The sequence below is a fragment of the Cetorhinus maximus genome, chromosome 14 (assembly GCF_964194155.1).
Source record: "Cetorhinus maximus chromosome 14, sCetMax3.hap1.1, whole genome shotgun sequence".
NCBI lineage: Eukaryota > Metazoa > Chordata > Chondrichthyes > Lamniformes > Cetorhinidae > Cetorhinus > Cetorhinus maximus.
The window spans coordinates 11,736,433-11,756,152 of NC_135892.1; the positions used below are offsets into that span (position 1 = coordinate 11,736,433).

At 42.3% G+C, this 19,720-nt stretch overlaps 1 protein-coding gene across 2 annotated transcripts; it reads right to left on the reverse strand.

Annotated features, from left to right (window-relative positions):
• Window positions 1-1,087: 1,087 nt before the first annotated feature.
• LOC144689420 (ewing's tumor-associated antigen 1 homolog) lies at window positions 1,088-16,716 on the reverse strand. Of its 2 annotated transcripts, XM_078556494.1 has the most exons (6): window positions 16,464-16,716; window positions 12,356-12,493; window positions 11,486-11,562; window positions 9,471-9,568; window positions 4,106-6,402; window positions 1,088-2,908 (listed from the first exon to the last, which is right to left on the reverse strand). In XM_078556494.1, the coding sequence occupies exons 1-6, from the start codon at window positions 16,654-16,656 to the stop codon at window positions 2,790-2,792; spliced, it is 2,922 nt and encodes a 973-aa protein (XP_078412620.1). In that variant the 5' UTR covers window positions 16,657-16,716; the 3' UTR covers window positions 1,088-2,789. The 2 variants fall into 2 exon arrangements, with proteins under 2 accessions (XP_078412620.1, XP_078412621.1); XM_078556495.1 differs by lacking the exons at window positions 9,471-9,568; window positions 12,356-12,493; window positions 16,464-16,716 and having other exon boundaries at window positions 11,486-11,564.
• Window positions 16,717-19,720: the final 3,004 nt, after the last annotated feature.

Here is a 19,720-nt window from a genome sequence, read left to right on the forward strand (position 1 = left end):
TCTGATGGCAACATATAGATAGGAAATAAGACGGGGCCGAAGATAGATCCTTCAGGGGCTCTAGAGGTAACAGTGAAGGAGGATACAAAAAGCCATTGCAGATGATGTTCTGGCTATAACTGGGTAATTATCTACACAACCAGATGTGGGTAGTTCCACTCAATTGGACAAAAGAGCGGGGCATTGGAGAAGGATGCTGTGGACAACTATGTCAAAGGTTGCAGAGGTCGAGAGTGGTGAAGCGGGTAAGATCACTGCGACAGAGCTGTAATTTCTAACTTTGATTGGGCCATTTCAGTGCTGGGCCAGGAGTGCAAAGGTGATCGGAAAAGTTCAACACGGAGTTGCAAGATGGCCGGAAATTTGGGGGGTGACAATTCGCTCAAGGGCTTGAGGGGAATGGAAGGTCGGAGGTGGGGAATACTTTGCCATGAAAGGGAAGTCCAAGGGTTGGATTTTTTTTAAGCAGTGGATGTGAACTGCAGTTTGAGAGGGTGAGGACAGTACCTGAAGAACATGAACCGTTTATAGTATCAGCTAGGGCGAGGGCCAGAAAGGGAAATTAGGGTGGTGGCACTTAGGGGGAGGGGAGGGAAATAGGCTCAAGGGAGGAGGAGGTGGGACCAACGTCCCTGCTAAATCGAGCACGCTGGCTTTTCTCTGATAAATAACGCATGTTCATGGCGTGCAAAAAGCTTTAAAGTAACCACCCACTAACAAAATAGACGGTGAATAATTTTAAAGGGAAGATTGGGTGGGACATGTGGATGAAATTAGACACACTCACTCACCCCAGCTTATAATGTACAGGTTCTTGATATCTGAATTGTCACATTACACAGTATTTGAGATTTCAGAATGGAGCCAATTTAAAATCAGTTTGACTGAACTTTCATTTTCTTAAAATCAAAGTCTGCCTCTGGCCAGCAACAGTGGATGAAGTGTACTGCACCCTGAGCATAACCTCACCACTACTTTGCAATATTACTACAATTTTATCATGCACTCAACCAAATATAGAAACTTAACTAGATTATTCCCTTGGGAATAGTAAATGGGACTGCATATGAGAAAAATTCAAGGTACATTAGTTTGTCATTTTATAATACCAAATGACTCCTTCAATTTTTTTTAATTAGATGTCTAGACACTGGTTAAAAAGCACCAGGTATACATAAACACTTACATATGTACAGTTGCCAAAGTATTATGTACATGGGCCAGTAGAAACATACTAAAAATAATAAGGATAGATTCAGACCAGCACCAACCACCACGATTATTCTCTGGCAGCACTTTAAGATCTTGTCTTCTAACGTTAATAGTGTAGTGCAAACAACGAAAACAAAATAAAATTTGATTTTTACTAAATTTTACTATAAAGGTGTGATATTCAATAACGAATAAAGTATTACTAGCATGTCATCAGAAAACAGTAAATAACAACTACACTGGAAAGCAATGGACCAGGATCAGAATATTTTTGATAAATATTCATGTTCTGAGGTAGGTTATAAAAATAATAGAAAATGTTTATACAGTAAAATTTTGATCAGGCCAAGTTACAGTAATCTAAAGCACAGTTGTGTAACAACAAAGACATAATTAAAGCGTCACAAGAGCTTCATTCACATGACAACCTGAACCCGAATTAAACATTTGTCCAAGTCTGCACTTCACTAAGCTCAGCTGTAAATTAAGAAAAACAGAAAGGGAGCTCAAATTTCCAAACATAAAAATTCATGATATAAAGTCATGGTATTATTCCATGAACCCTCCATGTACTTTTTTGGGGCAGTAGCTAATGGGTTAATGGCGACATTCAAACTGAGTACAAGGAAATTTTTGGGTGAATACCTCACGCAGAGCACTGCCAGAGGAACTTGAACCCAAGGCAATTTAAAACAGTAACAAAAAATTTGTAAGGCATGCTTAACAGGAATAAGAGATTAAAACCAGTTCACAAGCATGTGCAAACTTTTCCAATAAGAATCCCTTGCACAGTAACAAAAAGCCATGAAGGTCCCTTATTCACAAAAACAGAAATTCATCTTAGAAAACTATTTTAATAATGTTTGTGGCAGCTCATAATTGTGAAGTTAAATCAGAAATGATTGGCAGAGGATGGCAGTGACTGGTTGTAACTCTGCAGGAGCTCAGCTTGGGTATTCATTAGCACTTGAAGCAAAATGACTAAAATGTTTCTAGAAAGCTTAGGTACAACGCTGGTGACTCAGCCACGATGTCAGGGCAGTCCCTGTATCGATTCCCAGTCTTTGCGAAACCAGTTTACCTCAAGTAGGTGGCAGTAGGGAAGCCTCAATAAACCTCTAAACCCTCTACTTAAAAGGCGGGGGGTGGGGGGAATCCAGGGTTCCTTCCCCTGCTCACTTGTGACCCCACAGCCTCTGCTGCTGAAATTGCACATGTTGGTCTCAGATGCGATGCTTTCCACAGTCCAATAGTCAGAAGGAACACAGCAAGTAGTCAGTGCCTTCCAAGTGGAGGCAAGGAGGGTGGGGAAAAAAGCAAAGGCTTTCAAGTCACGATATTGGAAACACACCAGTGTGATAAATACTGCAATAACTTTCAATAACTTAATTATAACGTAAACACACACTTATTCTCTTAGTCAACTCAATTCTCCATTTATTTGTCCAGCTACATTGCAGACTGAAAATAAGATGCAGAGCCGGATTATCTGGAAAGAAAATGTGCACTCTTTCAGCCAAGTGCTACTTTCTTCATTACATTCCTATAATAACCAGTCATCCTTTGGATCTGTGAAGTCATGTAGATGATGGATGAGCATAGCCGGCTTGCATTTTCATCTTCCTCCGAGCTAACGCTGCCAACTTCTTCTGTTCAATCTCTTGCAATGAACATTTTGCTACTGGCTTCTCCACAACTGCACAAATGGAAAGCATAGAAAGCAATATTCTTTGAGACAAATAATAGCTTAGATGTGTAATTTGAATTTCATAGAACATTTTATAAAGTTCCAATTTTAGCTAAATAGAACTTTGAGAAATGGTCAGCTGACACAGATCCCGACCCATGATTATTTTACCATGCAACTCATCAGAAAACAATCAGCTGTCAAAGTGGATATTCACTGTGTTGAATTTGCTAAGAGTTATTTCCTTGCTTCAGCTGTTGATTAATCCTATAGCCTCAACCAGTCTACCATCTCCACAAGCTCCAACAGCAACCTGCATCCCATGGCACATTGAATCCAACTATTTTTGTGGGTGTGGGCATCGCTGGCTGGGGCAGCATTTATTGCCCATCTCTAACTGCCCCCTTGAGGAGGTGGTGGTGAGCTGCCTTCTTGAACCGCTGCAGTCCATGTGGTGTAGGTACACCCACAGTGCTGTTAGGGAGGGAGTTCCAAGATTTTGGCCCAGCGACCTGTCTAGCATCGTCATTCCTGTGATTTGTGTTAACATCCTATCCCTCCAGGGTATCAGACTTAATTTAAAATCTTGCCTTCAAATCAAAACCACACCCTCTCCCCAACCGATCTTCAGAAATCTCCTCTAACCTTGCAATCCCTTCACATCCTCTAGATCTCTGAGGCACTTGTCTTTTACCCTAACTACTTTCAAAACAAACCAAGCTAGTTATGTTCCCTTTTTAAAAGCAAGCATGCTTTATTCATCACCTGTCCCACTGACATTAAAAACACCAGGTACATGAAAAGCATCCCCTTTGTTATGGGTGGAGGAGAGTCCTATTGCCATAACATCAAGACCCCATCTGTGCACCTCAAGGGATTAACTCTAGCACTGGGAACTAATTAAGGAATGAATTCTTAAATGCTAACCAAAGGAATTAAGTAACAGGGGGATTAACTTCCCTCATTTTGTGCTGCAGACAGGAAACCTCATTGACTGGGAGCAGACGTCAGATGTGCACCCGAACCTCTGAATGTAACCCCTTGGTAAGGTTCCCTATTGGTAGTGCAAAGTGAGAAAATTGTTCCTGCTCTAACAGTGTCTATTTGCGTTGCCTAAAAACAAGTTGTTAGTTATCACAAAAATGTCCAATAGGGTATTTAATCACATTTTACCGGGATTCACATGAAATGATGAAAACACCTCACCTTTTGCCTGTAAAGTAGAATCAGAAAAATGTCTCTTCAGAGGTGCTGCTGGGTACTGTGTAGCTGTGGAAAATTTATTTGACTGAGCATTTCTTTCCATAGGGCTTTTTACATGATCTCTGTTGCTAAAAGTCTTTGCACTTTGCACTGCATGACTACTGGTGTTCCCTCGAACACTCATCAGAGAAGAATCCGTAATTTTAGTGAAGGTGAACCGTGGAGTCCTGGGAACGCCGGTAGTATGCTGTGATTTGGGGGCTGCATGTGTCAGGGTTACTGTGGATGTACAAAGTTGCCGGCTATGGCCAAAGTTTGTAGTAATTGAAGCCTGAAGCAAATCTGAAATACCATTTCTAGAGCCAGGCATAGAATTGGATCTGTTCAAACTCACTGCACGTGTGTGGGTAGCGTTTGACAAAGGTTTACCCTGGAAATTGCTTAGAGAATTCAAATGATGGCTTTGTGTAGGGAGTGTAGCTGCAGAACACACCGTGCATGTCAAACCTGTGGGTCTTAGCAGATGCCTCGTGGAAGGTGCAGCGTTTTGCTTTGCTGCTAACTGCCCTTTAGAGATTTTGCTTTCTGACACAAGAGAAGATTGCTGGTAATTTAAATGCTTTTGCTGCCCATCCAACCTTTCAGCAAAATGATTTTTTTGCATGTTTGAAGTCAAAATTGCATTGTTTTTTAAACTCTGGTTAATATTTGCTATTTTTAGTCCTGTAGTCTCTCTGGTGATAGTCACCTCAGAGTTCTGGCTCTGAATCAGCTTTTCTACATCATCGCACATCCTGTTCAAATCATCGTCGTCATCACCAGTTTCCCACAGATTGTCCGATTCAGTAAACAAATTTTGAATTTCGTCGGAGAACTTTTCATCATTCCAGTCATCAGCCGCCAGTGCAGGTACATCAACCCTACTCTGTGAACCAGCACGAGAGGATTTTCCAGATTCCGGCTGATCGGGTGAGTTCAATTTCGCAGGAACTGAAACAAGAGGATCCTTTGTATTCTTCTGTGCATTACCACTATGCAATGGCTGTTGATTAAAAGGTTTTGTATGAGACAAGCAAGGTGATTCCATTAGAGGTCCATTAAACAGATGGGAACTGCAGTGAGGTTTTGAAACTTCGGAATTCCTCTGTTCTTTTCTTATTAATGTGTCAACCACAGGCTTAAACACTTTGCTTTGTTGAGTTTTGTTGAGAGATTGCTGTTCAGCCACCTTACTACTAGGTTTGCTTTGTAGTGCAAAAGTAGCCCTTGGCTTTGGTGCCTCAGATCGTTTTTCAAATTGTACGATTTTGGCTCTCATTTCAGCGTTGTTAGGTTTGCAGAAACGTCTTTGCATCTGCTGCATAAATGATACACATGGTACCATGCCAGAAGCCGCCTTTGGGTTGGTTGAATCATTAAATTTCTTTGTACCATTCAGGTTAGCAGCATCCAAGGTATGAACTGATTGTTTTGGGAAATTAGTGCATTCCTTGGGAATGGCAATAAGTTCTGGGTTTTGTGTAATTTCCATTACAAAACAGTCCTCTGCCATCCAATCATCATTCTCCCAGTCATCAAACCCATCATTCTCTGGAACTGTTTCAGATGTACAAAGCGCTGCCATCCTACCTGTGGATTGAACATTAGTATTGTTTTGCTGGTCCAGTTCACAACCTGCAGTGATGGCTTTATGAGCAAAGCCTTTGCCATGTTTGGTGTTTGCTGTGTTGTTGAAGAGAGGACCTTTACTTGCATCTAATTCGAATGGCTTCGAGGCTTGAAGTTCACTGGCTTGCTTACAAGTCGAAGAGGAAACCATTACTTCGTCTACCCTTGTTATATTAGTGCCTTTACCATGGTCAATGTCATCTTGTGCAGATGTTGGAACCACTCTGGAAGTATGAAATCCGTCTAGTTTTGGACTTGACGAGTCATCGCCCGAGAGGCCCTGACTCAGAGGTCGGCCAGTATGTTGGGTGGGTCCATCAAACAAGGCATTAACAGCGGCTTCAGCTTCTAGATCCAATGACTTCTGACTACTATTCTGACTGTGCAGCTCCATTACAGGAAGAGTGCTGCCTGCATCATGTTTAACTAGCCCAGTGGTTCCAGTCACAGCCTGTCCCAATGCTGAGAGGTCATTATCTGGTTGCTCTGGCTGTGCCTGTTCCAAATCTGTATAATCGAAAATCCGGTTAACTTCACTGGTTTCCGGGCCATAACCGATATCTTGTTCCACCATATTTCGGTCAAATTCTTTTGCTAACTTCATTAGTTCTTCCTCTGTGCTCTTTTGAAATCTAAAATGAATAAAAATTTGACAAATTCTCAGATGCTTTTAAAACAACGTTTCTTTTAATGAAAAAAAATGAATCTCTTTGTGGAGACATTTTGTTTCCTATTTTAAGGATATTTTACCTCAACTGCAGAACTGCATCGATAATTAGCAAAAATCAATATAACATTAGAAAGAATTCAACGAAGCCTAGATTGATAATAGATTTGTTAAACGTTGAACAGATTGCTTTTAAGTATTGTGATAATACTGACATTTTTTATGTACACTGCCTGTTAAGTTATTAGATAAATTATCCTGAAGATACAAGATTACAATAAACCTGGACAATCATGCACGTGCAGATTTATGATTACAGCCGTTTGAAACATTTTCATGACTTCATAGGCCAGTACACATACCAGAGTATTACTGAGCCATGAATGGGAAGCTAAGGTTGTGGACAGCAATCCTGACTGTGACTAATTTTAGAGCGATCAAATTGCTTGCATGAAACCTTGACTCGTCAAAAAAAGGCTTCCATAGATGTAAACAAGCTCCTCTCCCTCCATTTAATAGCGTCTTTAGTACAAATTAAAATATCTGTAGCTTTCTGCCAAATGTTAATGGTACAAAGTGGTACTTTCAAGGAATCAATAGATGAGGGCAGAAAAAGTAATGGGCCATGACTTCAGCCTCAGCAAAAGATGCTGACTTCTGAATTGACGGAAGAGGCAAATATTTAATTTTTCTTAAATTGATAGTCTTCATTCTGGAGAGGATTTGCAACATACAAATTGATTCTACAGACAGCCGATTTGAAGGCAAACGTTAAAAAATTAATACAACCAGGAAATGGGAAACTTACATAAAAGACATGTACACAGAGCAGACAGATGCACACATGGGACAGAACTAGCAGCGGACCCATTTCAGTGGGGCAAGTGACCTCTCCTCAGATCAATGCCAATAGATCTATGCAAGACATTGAAACCTGCATGCAGGTCTAAAGCTTTAGAATAAAACATACTGAAGAAAAAGCATCAAAATTGGTCTATTTCCAAATTATATCAGATTTTGCTTTTTCCGATGCCATCCAGAAAAATGACCCTAACACATTGCTAAAACATAGCTTGCTTACTAGCTAAAATGGCCATGAATTTTAAACAACTTCTATTTATATAGTGTTTTAAATGTAATGAAATGCCCCAAGGTGCTTCACAAGGACATTATAAAACAAGGTATGACACTGAGCAACAAAAGGAAATATTAGGCGGATAACCAAAAGCTCGGTCACGTCAAGGAGTGCCTTAAAGGAGGAAAGCAAGGTGGAGAGGTTTAGGGAAGGAATTCCAGAGCTTAGGGCCAAGGCAAATACAGGCACAGCCACCAATGGTGGCACACTTAAAACTGGAAATGCTCAAGAGGTCAGAATTAGAGGAGCACAAATACCTTGTAGAGTTGTAGGGCTGGAGGAGATCACAGAGATAAGGAGGGGTGACGCCATGGAGGGATTCAAAAAAGAATATTAAAACCAGGTTCCGGTGTAAGCCAGCAACCTCAGAGGTCATGGATGAGAGTCTGGACATGGGCAGCAGAATTTTGAATGTCCTAAGATACTGAGGGGGATTTACAGGGTAGATGCTGTGAGGATGTTTCCTCTCATGGGGGAATCAGAACCAGGGGCCATAGTTTCAAAATAAGGGGTCTCCCATTTTAGGTGGAGACGAGGAAGAATTTCCTTTCTCAGAGGGTTGTTAATCTTTGGAAATCTCCTCCACTGACAGCAGTGGAGGCTGGGTCATTGAATATATTCAAGGCTGAGTTAGATGGGTTTTTGATCGACAAGGGAGCTAAGGGTTATGGGGGAGGGGCAGTCAGGAAAGAGGAGTTAAAACCACAATCAGATCAGCTATGATCTTATTGAATGGTTCAGCAGACTCAAGGGGCCAAATGGCCTACTCCTGCTCCTAATTGTTATGTTATGTTCAAGTTTACAGAGGGTTGAACATGGGAGCTCATTTTGAAATAGTCATGTCTGGAGGTAACAAAGACAGGATGAGGTTTTCAGATGAGCTGAGGTAGGGGCGAAGTTGGACGATGTAACAGAGGTGGGAATAGGGGGTCTTAGCAATGGCACGGATATATGGTTGAATCTCAGGGTGAAATATGACACTGGAGTTGCAAACAGTCTGGCTCAGCTTCAGGCAGTTGCCAGGGAGAGGGACGGAGTTGGTGACAATGTTAAATTGAGAGCATTGATCTGTTTAAAACCAAGTTAAATTTGTTAACACTCTGAACAAGTGCATCTCAAAGTGATAAATAAGTTTAGAGCTTTGTTTTCAAACTTGAAGTATTTCTCAGGTCTCTTTAAATTCGATCAGTGGCTCAATGAAGGCTTTATATTACTAGCTCAGTGCCCCCAGGAAACTCTAAATAAAGGTCAGCATGCCCCAGCAAGAAAGAAAACCTAAAGTTCACACAGTGATTTATCTGACACGAAGAATTTTTAGTCCAGCTTTGTGAATGGGCTATTTCAGAATATTATCCAACAACTCCGCAACGGTTGGCGTTTATTTATAATAGCTATCAATTTCGAGTGTTATACACACTCAGGTGTGGAAACACCAAGCCCACAACTTTCTTCCAATTAGTCTCAACAGATTTTTGGTGCAGATTCTCAATCAGCTATTTTAACAGTGCATTTCACTTCGTAACAAATTTTATTCATAAGGATATTAAACAAAAGTAAAATATGAACGCTTTTTCTTTTAAATACATTGAACTGCTTTGTAATCATGAGCTGTTGCGGCATCAGAAAGTGGTATTTTCATTTTATACACGATGTAGCCTGTTCAAAAAAAAAAGGCTGAAAAGTTCAACTTCAGCCAAGCGACGTCACAAAATTTAGTTTCTCTAATAAAGCGACTCATTATACAAACCTATTGATGCAGAGTTTTATATATTTCTTTCATTGATGCTTATGCCAATTTTCCACTAGAGCACAGCAAAATTTGCTTTACAAGTAAATACCACTACAGCCTGGCTTTAACCACTCTGAATGCTATAAAATGGTCTTCTTGTGGCACGTACCTTGAATTACTTGCTTTGATCCTTTCTCGAAAAGAAACAGGGCTACTCTGGATTGCCTCTTCACCTAGCCATATGTTCAGGGGCACTTCGGAGGATCGCTACTTTTCCCAAAAGCAAAAATTGCTATTAATTATCGAGTGACACTGTAGATATTTCTGACTCTATACTTAAGGAAAGAAAATACTGAAAGTAGATAACAGAAGGATTTCACTTAATTGGGATCTTTGTTGCCAAAGGAAAATTGGCAAGCGTTCCCTAAACCATAACTGAAATAGGTAATCAAACTTTGTTTCTCATTTCTTCATCTTCCCCACACACACACACACACCACAGGATCATGGCCCAAGATTGACGTAAACAGGCTGACTGATACGATTTTAAGGCTTTCCCCAACATTTCAGTGAAAACATTGGATGATAGTTGTTCACTTTGGCAGGGAGAATAAAAAAGCCGATTATTACTTAAACAGAGAACAACTGCAGAATTCCAAGGTGCAGAGGTGAATGTGCCACAAAAAGTAAAATGCAGGTACAGCAAGTTATCAAGGCGGCTAATGGAATGCTATCCTTTATTACGTGAATATAAAAGTAGGGACGCTATGCTTCAGTTATAAAAGGCATTGGTGAGACCGCATCTCGAATACTGTGCGCATTTTTGGTCTCCTTATTTAAGGAAGGATGTAAATGCATTGGAGGCGGTTCAGCGGAGGTTTACTAGATTGATACCTGGGATGAGCAGGTTGTCTTACGAGGAAAGGTTGGACAGACTGGGCTTGTTTTCACCGGAGTTTAGAAGAGTAAGGAGTGACTTGGTTGAAATATATTAGATCCTGTATGGTCTTGATAAGGTGGACGTGGAAAGGACGTTTCTTCTTGCGGGTGAGTCCAGAACTAGGGAACACTGTTTTAAAATTTGGGATCACCCTTATAGGGTAGAGATGAGGAGAATTTTTTTCTCTCAGAGGGTTGTGCGACTTTGGAATTCTCTGCCTCAGAAGGTAATGGAGGCGGGGTCACTGAATTTTTTTTTGGCAGAGGTAGATAGATTCTTGTCAGGCAAGGGATTCAAAGATTATTTGGGGTAAATGGGAATGTGGAATTTGAAACACAAACAGATCAGCCATGATCTTATTGAATGGCAGAACAGACTCGAGGGGCCAAATGGCCTACCTCTACTCCTGTTTTGAATGTCTGTATGATGCCAAACAACTCAAATCAAAGGCAACTGATAATGTCCCACAGGGACAGACAGAATGAACTCTGACCTTACCCAACCTCAGCCCGCACATTGGCAACACAGCAAATTGCATTCCTTGACTCATTTAATACACTAATCTGCATAGCCATTACAGCCTTGGCTTGGCTAAATGGATAACTGAACCACATGGGTGAGACATTGAACCCAACAGGCTAGCAAGCTACTAACTTGGGTATCTCTGCAATAAAATCAGAAAATGGTGGAAATACTCCGATCAAGCAGCGTCTGTGAAGAGAAAAACAGGAGTGAATGTTTCAGGTTGTTGACCTTTCATCTGTTGTATGAGTAACTTTTTGCTGAATGGCTGGATGTCAGCTGTGAGGCATGTTTCGATCCCTTCCCTCCACCTCACCCCCACTAGGGCCATCTGTCACTTGCTCATCCTGCTTTCTACCCTTAATGTCACAATTAGCATATCCTTTAGCTAATATCACCATCGTCAACACCCCTTTGTCAATGACATCTTTGGCAATCTCTCCTTTGCCTCCACCTATCACTGGCCCTCTATCCAGCTCCACCTGTCCCACCACCCTTAAACAGCTTATATTTCACCTCATTTCTATTTCTCTTCAGTTCTGATGAAGAGTCACACGGACTCGAAACGTTAACTCTGCCTTCCTCTCCACAGATGCTGTCAAGCCTGCTGAGTTTTTCCAGCTATTTTTGTTTCAGATTTCTAGCATCCGCAGTATTTTGCTTTTATCATAATTGACCAGTTCCCCTAGTTCAACACTCTCGTGCCTAAAATAGTTTGTTACCTGAGGAGCGATGCGCTTTACAATGTCAGATATTTCCACTGCATGTTGACAAACCACAGATGACTTCTTTCCATTGTCTGCATAAGCAAAGGCGAGAGGCTAAATTCGATTAGGCTTCCATTTCCTTCAAATTCTATTATTGATTTTCAATAAAGCCAACACTGGCTCAATTTCTTTTAAAGAAAAATTTATCAGTTCAAATAAGTTGATGGTGGGTTTTACTGTTTTGAAACATACCAGAAATAACAATGCAATTCTACACCCGATTTTAAACTTGGTGGCCTTCAGATTATGCTGTGGGGCACCGACAGAAAATGCTCAACACCTTTGCTTGAAACTGTTCTCAAGTATTTTAGCAGAAGTGTTTGTCAGTTTAAAATAAAACAAGGCCCTGGTTCTACAGTGAACATTATAAAAACTTCACTTAGCCTTCCAACTGGAAAAAGGGTCACATATAAACTCTTTTTTTTGCCAGGAAAGCCTGTTCTTCTGTATAACATGCAACAGCTTCAAACAACATATACTCTGCCTTTAAAATGTACGTGATGAGTTACAGAAATAATCAATTCAATACCAATGGTTAAAAGAGCAATACTTAAAATTTAGGTAAAACAGTTGTTTGGCAACTATTAAGCTATTAAGACATGATAGGCAACACGTATATACTTCTGTACAATAACTGATTCGAGGCCTGTACATGCTGATATTGGAATCAGGTAAAAGGAAGGAAGGAAGGAGGGGCAAGGCAGTGAGAAAAATATCAAAACAGAGAAAAGAATGCAAGACCAATTAAAAAACAAAATGCAGGAAAATGTACATAGGATTTCTCAACAATCTAGTTCACATACTTGATAACTTATGTTACATTACCTAATTTAAATGTGGTTGGAGAGTGCTGGTCCCAATAAATATCCTGCTGCAACTCGGAATCATTGACAGGGGAATTGCGATTTGCAATGAGCTGCTGCTTTCTCAATACCCTCTTAGGAGTTTTACATGACAATAATTCTGGAAGATAAAAATACAGGTTTAAATATGGTGCAGAGATTGGGGTACAACTAAAAATAAGCATGTTTAAAACAGGCTGTCTGTCCAATTCAGACGGAGCAGCATCTATACAGGATGGAAATATGAATAACTACAAGGAAACAAGGAAATGACTTCAACCACAGTATAATAAAGTAATGTCTGAAATAAATAAGCCACCATTTACTAACACATTGCTCTCCGCAACTCTTACATGATTTGGTGAGCATTGTTAATTCCTGAGAGGAATACTTCAGGAGAGAGAAATCCCACTCAGGCAGAGTAATCCAGTGTTCCAATTTACTTACCACAATCATCATACTGCTGAAAAAAAGGGACACGCTGTTGAAGCTTTTCATATTGCACTCATCAGGAAAGATTTACAAGAATATCAATTGTAATAGGAGCAACAATTTGAGCAACAGGTGAAGCTTGCCATGTTACGCTGCTGCTGCGCAGTGGCAACACAAGTGGCATTCGCCACTAACAGGATGCTGCTGTCAAGCCAAAAAGGTGTTCTGCCTATCACACAAATGAGTAATGTGGTATATGAATTTCAGTACCGGTGCGATGCCAGGTATGTAGGCTGCATGTCCCAATGACTGGTGGATTATATCAAACAGCACCTCCCTTCGGTTGTTCGCAACAGAAAAAGTACTGACCATACCCAACTAGCCCCTGCTTGCAAAACTCAAAACGTACTGTCCAACAAGAGATGTGATTCCGTGATTGGACGGCACTTGCTAAATAATCCTGATTGTACTAAGAATTACATGGACAACCAATTTAAGAACAGTTGGGCTCACAGTGTGGCTCACCTACATGGGCTAGAAGCTACAAATATTCACTTACAGGGCCTTGTCCTTTGCAGACAGAAAGGGCTTGTACATGCATTGTGCCTATTTCAACTAAACAAAACTTGGGGGACAGCCATTCCCCATGGCAATGCCTTGACCAATCACAGTCAACCTACCCGGTTTGAGTTTAAACATGAGCTTAGAAGTTCATTGGTGCATTCCCCATGGCAACGGTTCAATCATGGCAATCAGAGTCCACTCACCAACCAATCAGCACTCTCTTCCCTTTACAACTGATATTGCGAATCTGTCCTGAGTGCAAGACGAAAAGCTTCACCGTGTCTCTTTATTCAGCCGTACTCAAGAATACTCTCTAAGCCGCTGCTATTATTTTCACTCTTATAGAACACTATCATTCCACTTCTTTTCCAACTGGGTAGAGGCATGCAATTCAAATGCCTCTCCTCTCATTATTGTTTCCAGCAGTTTGGGAAAAGAGCGAGCCTGAATTTTATAAGAGTGCTCTCTGCTTTCGGAAAACTTAAAAGCTTAGCATATCCAATAAATTACACTTTGGGTAAGTGCTACCTAAGACAGCAGCAAACTTGCACACTGCAAACCCCACAAATCCACCCCCCCCCCGCCGCCCAAACATGAGCAATGAGTTAATCTGATTTTGCTGGTAATGGTTTAGCGAGGACACAGAATTCGTGTCCGCCTCAAATGGACGATGGGTCCTTTATTTAAAGTTGCAACCAAAATAATGCACCATCAACTTCACAGTACTCCCTTTGTAACTGTCTGTTCTAGATTATTGGCTTACATTTTGGAGTGGCACTTGAACCCACAGATTTCTGACTCAGGCAGAAGTGTGACCAACTGACTCAAACAGAACTGGCAGTTGCAGTAAGGGCAGATTCAGACATCTGTGACATGCAGGTAAGGTTTAAAGAGTGCAAAGGAAGCTTTTATGTCAATTACTGCTACAAAGCCACAACCCCCACTTGGCTGACCCAGTATTCCCTTCCTCAGCTAGTGAGGGTAATTCGTTTGCAAGATAAGCTGCATATAGGGCTGAGACTTCATACAGGATGCATTTGCACAATGGAAGTGTAGATATGACCTTGCTTTATCTGCTTTAATTATCTTAGTTATATTCATCATTTGGAGCTTCTCCCTCTTATCAGATGTTTACATAGTTGAGCTACTGGCATTAGGAAGGAGCTTGCAAGGTGTAAAGCTTCCTTCACCAAGTGATGTGATTATTTTACAACTGAATGTAAAGGCCAGTACATAACCTTTAACATATCACCTGAGCAGGGGCATGGAAAATCTGTCACATCTGCAACTTGCACCTTTGCAACACCACTTGCCTCGACTCCGTCTCTGCGACATTGAAACCAACCATTGAAATCAACGTCCACGTACTTTACCAGCTCAAGGCTCAACTTCTGCTACTATGCTAACCAGCCTCCCTACCTTAATCCTCCATAAACTTCAACTCATTCCACTGCACTTATCCTCATCTGTACAACAGGCCACAATCCCCAGGGCCACCACTAACACATTGCCTTCAAATCTTCCGGAGCTCATCCCCATTAACAGGTGACCCCCCTACAGTCTGAAGCGCTCACACACACCTTTTGCCCAATACAGAATTTCCACTTACTTCTCCCATTATTGCTCAACAGCTGTGATGCTCCTGCCCACCACACACCCAGTTGTCTCTCCATCTTCCTCATTGTTTTCATTTTAACAAAAACCCTTCCTTTTGACAGTGCATTGGGTATCTCATAGGAATATGATGAGGCCATTCAGCCCCTTGAACCTGTTCTGCCATTTAATGAGTACATAGCTGATCTGTATGCAAACTCTACCCACCCTCCATGTCTCCACACCCCTTAAAACTCTTGGCTGGCAAAAATCTAGCGATCTCAAGGGTTGAGAGTGAATAGTTGAGCTAGCATCTAGTGCTTTTTGTGGGAGAGCGTTCCACATTTCTACCACATTTAGCATGAAGTGTTTCCTAATTTCTCTCCTGGAGGGCTTGGATCTCTCCTAATTTTCTTTTTCCCCCTTCCTATTGTGTCATGGAATGGTACAACATAGGAGGCCATTCTGCCCATTGTGCCTCTGTTGACTCTTTGAAAGAGGTATCCATTAATCTCCCCTCGCTTCGTCACCTATTTTGGCTTAAGTGCTGTGTAAACAACACCTTTACGTGGTAAAGCATTACAACAAGGTGCTTCACGGGAACATTATCATATAAATTTATTAAAATTATCATATAAATTTTGACACCAAGCTTCATAATGAGCTGCAGCCAAAAACTTGGCCAAAGAGATAGGTTTTAAAGCACGCATGAGAAGAGGGGGGTGCGAAGTAGAGGGGCTTCGGGAGGGAATTCCAGAGCTTAGGGATCAGGCAGCTAGTGATGAGAGTGATTAAAATCGAGAAAATTCAAGAGGCCAACACTGGAGAGGTACACAGGAGAGCGCAGCAGTCTCAGGAGGGGCTGGAAGAGAGAAGGTGAGATAGAGAGGGGGGGGCGAGGTTGTGGAAGGATTTGAAAACAAGGGTGAGAATTTGGAAATCGAGACGTTGTTTAGCCTCGCAGGTCAGGGAGCACAGGGGCGATGGGTGAACGGGGGGGGCTTGGTACAAAAAGCTGCCTGGGCAGCAGGGTTTTAGCTGAGCTCAATCTGCAGGGGGGGGTAGAGAGCATCACCTTGTAGAGGATGGGTGCAGATAGAAATATTTGTCCAGTTTTTTGCTGCCCAGATTTTGTTCTGAGACATTTTTGCTCCCAGTTTGTTTTTTTAAAAACTGCCCAGTTTTGGTGCCCAGTATTTTGCTCCCAGACAATTTTTTGCTCTCAGTTCTTTTCCCCAGACAGTTTTTGTTCCCCAGACAGGTTTTGGTCCCCAGACAGGTTTTGGTCCCCAGACAGGTTTTGGTCCCCAGACAGGTTTTGGTCCCCAGACAGTTTTTGGCCTTCCAGACAGTTTTTGGCCTTCCAGACAGTTTTTGGCCTTCCAGACAGTTTTTGGCCTTCCAGACAGTTATTGCTGCCCTAAGCGCCCTGTGTTTAGCTGTAATGAGGGACTGGGGGCTTGGGAAGCTGCTGGAGGAAGTTTTGCCGGCGTCTTTGTCACCTGCAGCCGCCTGGGGCCTAGCTGCAGACCTGGAGCCTCGGCTCAGCCTGTGAGTCCGGGCCGGGGGAGTCAGCCCTCGCTCCCCGGGCGGCCCCGGGCTGGGGTTGAGCCGCGCCCGCCGCCTGCTGCTGCTGCTGCCTCCGCCCGCCGCCGCCGCCACATCCTCCTCCTCCTCCTCCGGCTGCTCCTTCATCCTTCAGTCGGCCGCCGCCGCCGCTCTCCGAAGCCGCTCCGCCATCGTCCCGCCGCCGCCAAGGGGATTAAAAAAAACCCGCCGACTCCACCCCCCGCCCCTTTAAGGGCTCTCCCCTTCCCCGATTGGCTGAGAACGCCTAGCTGCCGACTCTGATTGGCTGCGCTCTTGCAGCCTCTGGGCCCCGCCCCCTCGTGACGGTGTCAATCAAAGCTGGGAAGGAGTTGACGAATAACTTGGTGGAGGGGAAAGTTTACTAAAGTAACCCAGAAGGAGAAAAGTTTAAAGAAGTCGCATTTATATAGCATCTTTCATCACAACTGGACGATCCAAAGTGCTTTACAGCCAATAAAGTTACTTTTGAAGTGTATTCACTGCCCATTTCCATCTCCATAATATTGCCCAACTTGCCCAGACTCAGCTCATCAGCTGCTGACACCCTCATCCATGCTCTTGTTACCTCTAGACGTGACAATTCCAAGGCTGTCCTGTTTGGTCGCCTACATTCTACCCTCCGTAAACTTGAGATCATATAAAACCCTGCTGCTGGTGCCTTAATTCGCAGAAAGTCCCGTTCCCCCATCACCCCTGTGCTTGCTGATCTACATTGGAACCCAGTCAAGCAATGTCTTGACTTTAAAATTCTCATTCTTATTTTCAATTCCCTCCGTGGCCTAGTCGCTTCCTATATCAGTAACCTCTCCAGCCTCACGATCCTCTGGGATATCGGTGTTTCTCTAATTCTGCCCTCGTGCACTCCAAATTATAATTGCTCCAACATTGGTGGCCGTGCCTTCAGTTATCTCAGCCCCCAGCTCTGGAATCCCCTCCCTACACCTCTCTGCCTGGCTTTTTTTTTAAGGCACCTCTAAAATCATGTGTCATTGACCAAGCTTTTGGTCATCTGACCTATAATCTTTATGTGGCTGAGTTTCATGCTGTGTTTTAGGTGCTGCTGTGAAGCTCCTATGGGAAATTTCATAATTTTAAAGGTGCTGTTTAGTAAAAGTTGTTCTTATCGTAATATAGGGAATGTGGCAGCCGCTTTGTGCACAGGAAGCTCCCACAAATAGCATTGTGATAATGATCAGATAATCTCTTTTGTGATGTTGGTTGAGGGATAAATATTGACCAGGGATAACTCCCCTGCTCTTCGAAATAGTACCATGGGATCTTTTACGTCCACCTGAGAGGGCAGATAGGGCCTCAGTTTAACATCTCATCCAAATGATGGCACTTCTGACATTGCAGCACTCCCTTAATACAGCACAAGAGTGTCATCCTGGATTATGGATCATGTCTTTAAACCCCTGGGCTTGAGTCACAACAGACACCTGAGTTATATATAATTACATAGAGACATGGGTGATAATATTCTTTTTTTAATTTAATGTTTCTTTTTTTCCTCTTTGTGTGATTTATTTTCTCTTTGGAAGTTATGCCCTCCTGAAAAGGAAATCACTTTTGTTAGATCTTATGTTTGATGACCCTGGAAGAACCCAGTATCTCTTCATTGTCCCAATTAAGAGAGTAGAGTTACATAGAGTCTACAGCACAGAAACAGGCCATTCAGCCCATCTGGCTCATGCTTATGTTTATGCTCCAAAGGGGCCTCTTCCCACCCCCCCATCCCCGCTTCATCTCACCCTATCAATAGATCTGTCATTCAGATGAGACGGTAAACTGAGGCTGCATCTGCTTTCCTATGACACTATTACCAAGAAGAGCAGGGAAGTTCTCCTAGTGTCCTGGCCAATATTTATCTCTCAGTCAACGTCAACCACACAATCATCAGACCTCATTGCTGTTTGTGAGAACTTACTGGATGCAAATTGGCTGCTGACTGTCCAACATTATAACAGTGACTATGCTTCAAAAGTTCTTAATAGGCTGCAAAGTGCAGAAGTCATGAAAGGTGCTATCTAAATGCAAATCTTTCCTTTCTCCAACTTTCTATCCCCTTTCTCCTTCATGCATTTACCTAGCTTCCCTGTAAATGCATTTATGCCATCCCTTCAATCTCATGGTAGCAAGTTCCATATTTTTACCACTCTCTGGGTAAAAAAGTTTTCCTGAATTTCCTTTCTATTTATTGGTGACTATTGTTTACTTATTGTCCCTAATTTTTTTCTTGTCCAAATGTGAGAATATCTGCTCAGTGTCTATCCTATCAAAACCTATCTTAAAGACCTCTATCAGGTCACCTCTCAGCCTTCTCTTTTCTAGAGAAAGGGTTCCCAGCCTGTCTTTCCTGCTGCAGCACCTCACCCCATGGCCATGGGAAGCCCACCATTATCACGTACCTGGAAATGTGGCAAACCACTGCCTTTCTGGTGGTAAAGTGCTTACCTTCAGCGACTGGTGTACAAGGACACCCAGGTCTCGTTGCACATTCCCCCACTCAATTTATAGCCATTCTGCCTTCCTGTTTTTACTACCAAAATGGATAACCTCACATTTATCTACATTATACTGCATCTGCCATGCATTTGCCCACTCACTCAGCTTGTCCAAATCACACTGAAGCATCTCTGCATCCTCCTCACAGCTCACCCTCCCACCCAGCTTTGTGTCATCTGCAAATTTGGAGATTTAATTCCCTCATCTAAATCATGAATATATATTGTGAATAACTGGGGTCCCAGCACCAATCCCTCTGGTACCTCACTAGTCACTGTCTGCCATTTGGAAAAAGACCCGTTTATTCCTACTCCTTGTTTCCTGTCTGCCAACCAGTTTTCTATCCATCTCAATACACTACCCCCAATCCCATGCGCTTTAATTTTACACGCCAATCACTTATGTGGGACTTTGTCGAAAGCCTTCTGAAAGTCCAAATAAACCACATCCACTGGCTCCCCCTCATCAACTCTACTGATTACATCCTCGAAAAATTCCAGTAGATTTGTCAAGCATGATTCCCCTTTCGTAAATCCATGCTGACTCTGTCCGATTCTACTACTGCTTTCCACGTGCTCAGCTATTAAATAGTATTAGCCATCTGTCAGATTCTTTTGATCATAAATTCAAGTGTTAATCCTTTTTATATTGTTGACAACTCAAG

What these genes read in the sequence shown, in the direction of transcription:
- LOC144689420 (XM_078556494.1), bottom strand. Translation starts at nt 16,656, where the DNA reads ATGAAGGAGCAGCCGGAGGAGGAGGAGGAGGATGTGGCGGCGGCGGCG. An exon ending in TCCAACCACATTTAAATTAG is followed by an intron (nt 11,563 to 12,355) that starts GTAATGTAACAT and finishes TTGCTTATGCAG; the next exon opens with ACAATGGAAAGAAGTCATCT. An exon ending in TAAAGCGCATCGCTCCTCAG is followed by an intron (nt 9,569 to 11,485) that starts GTAACAAACTAT and finishes TGGGAAAAGTAG; the next exon opens with CGATCCTCCGAAGTGCCCCT.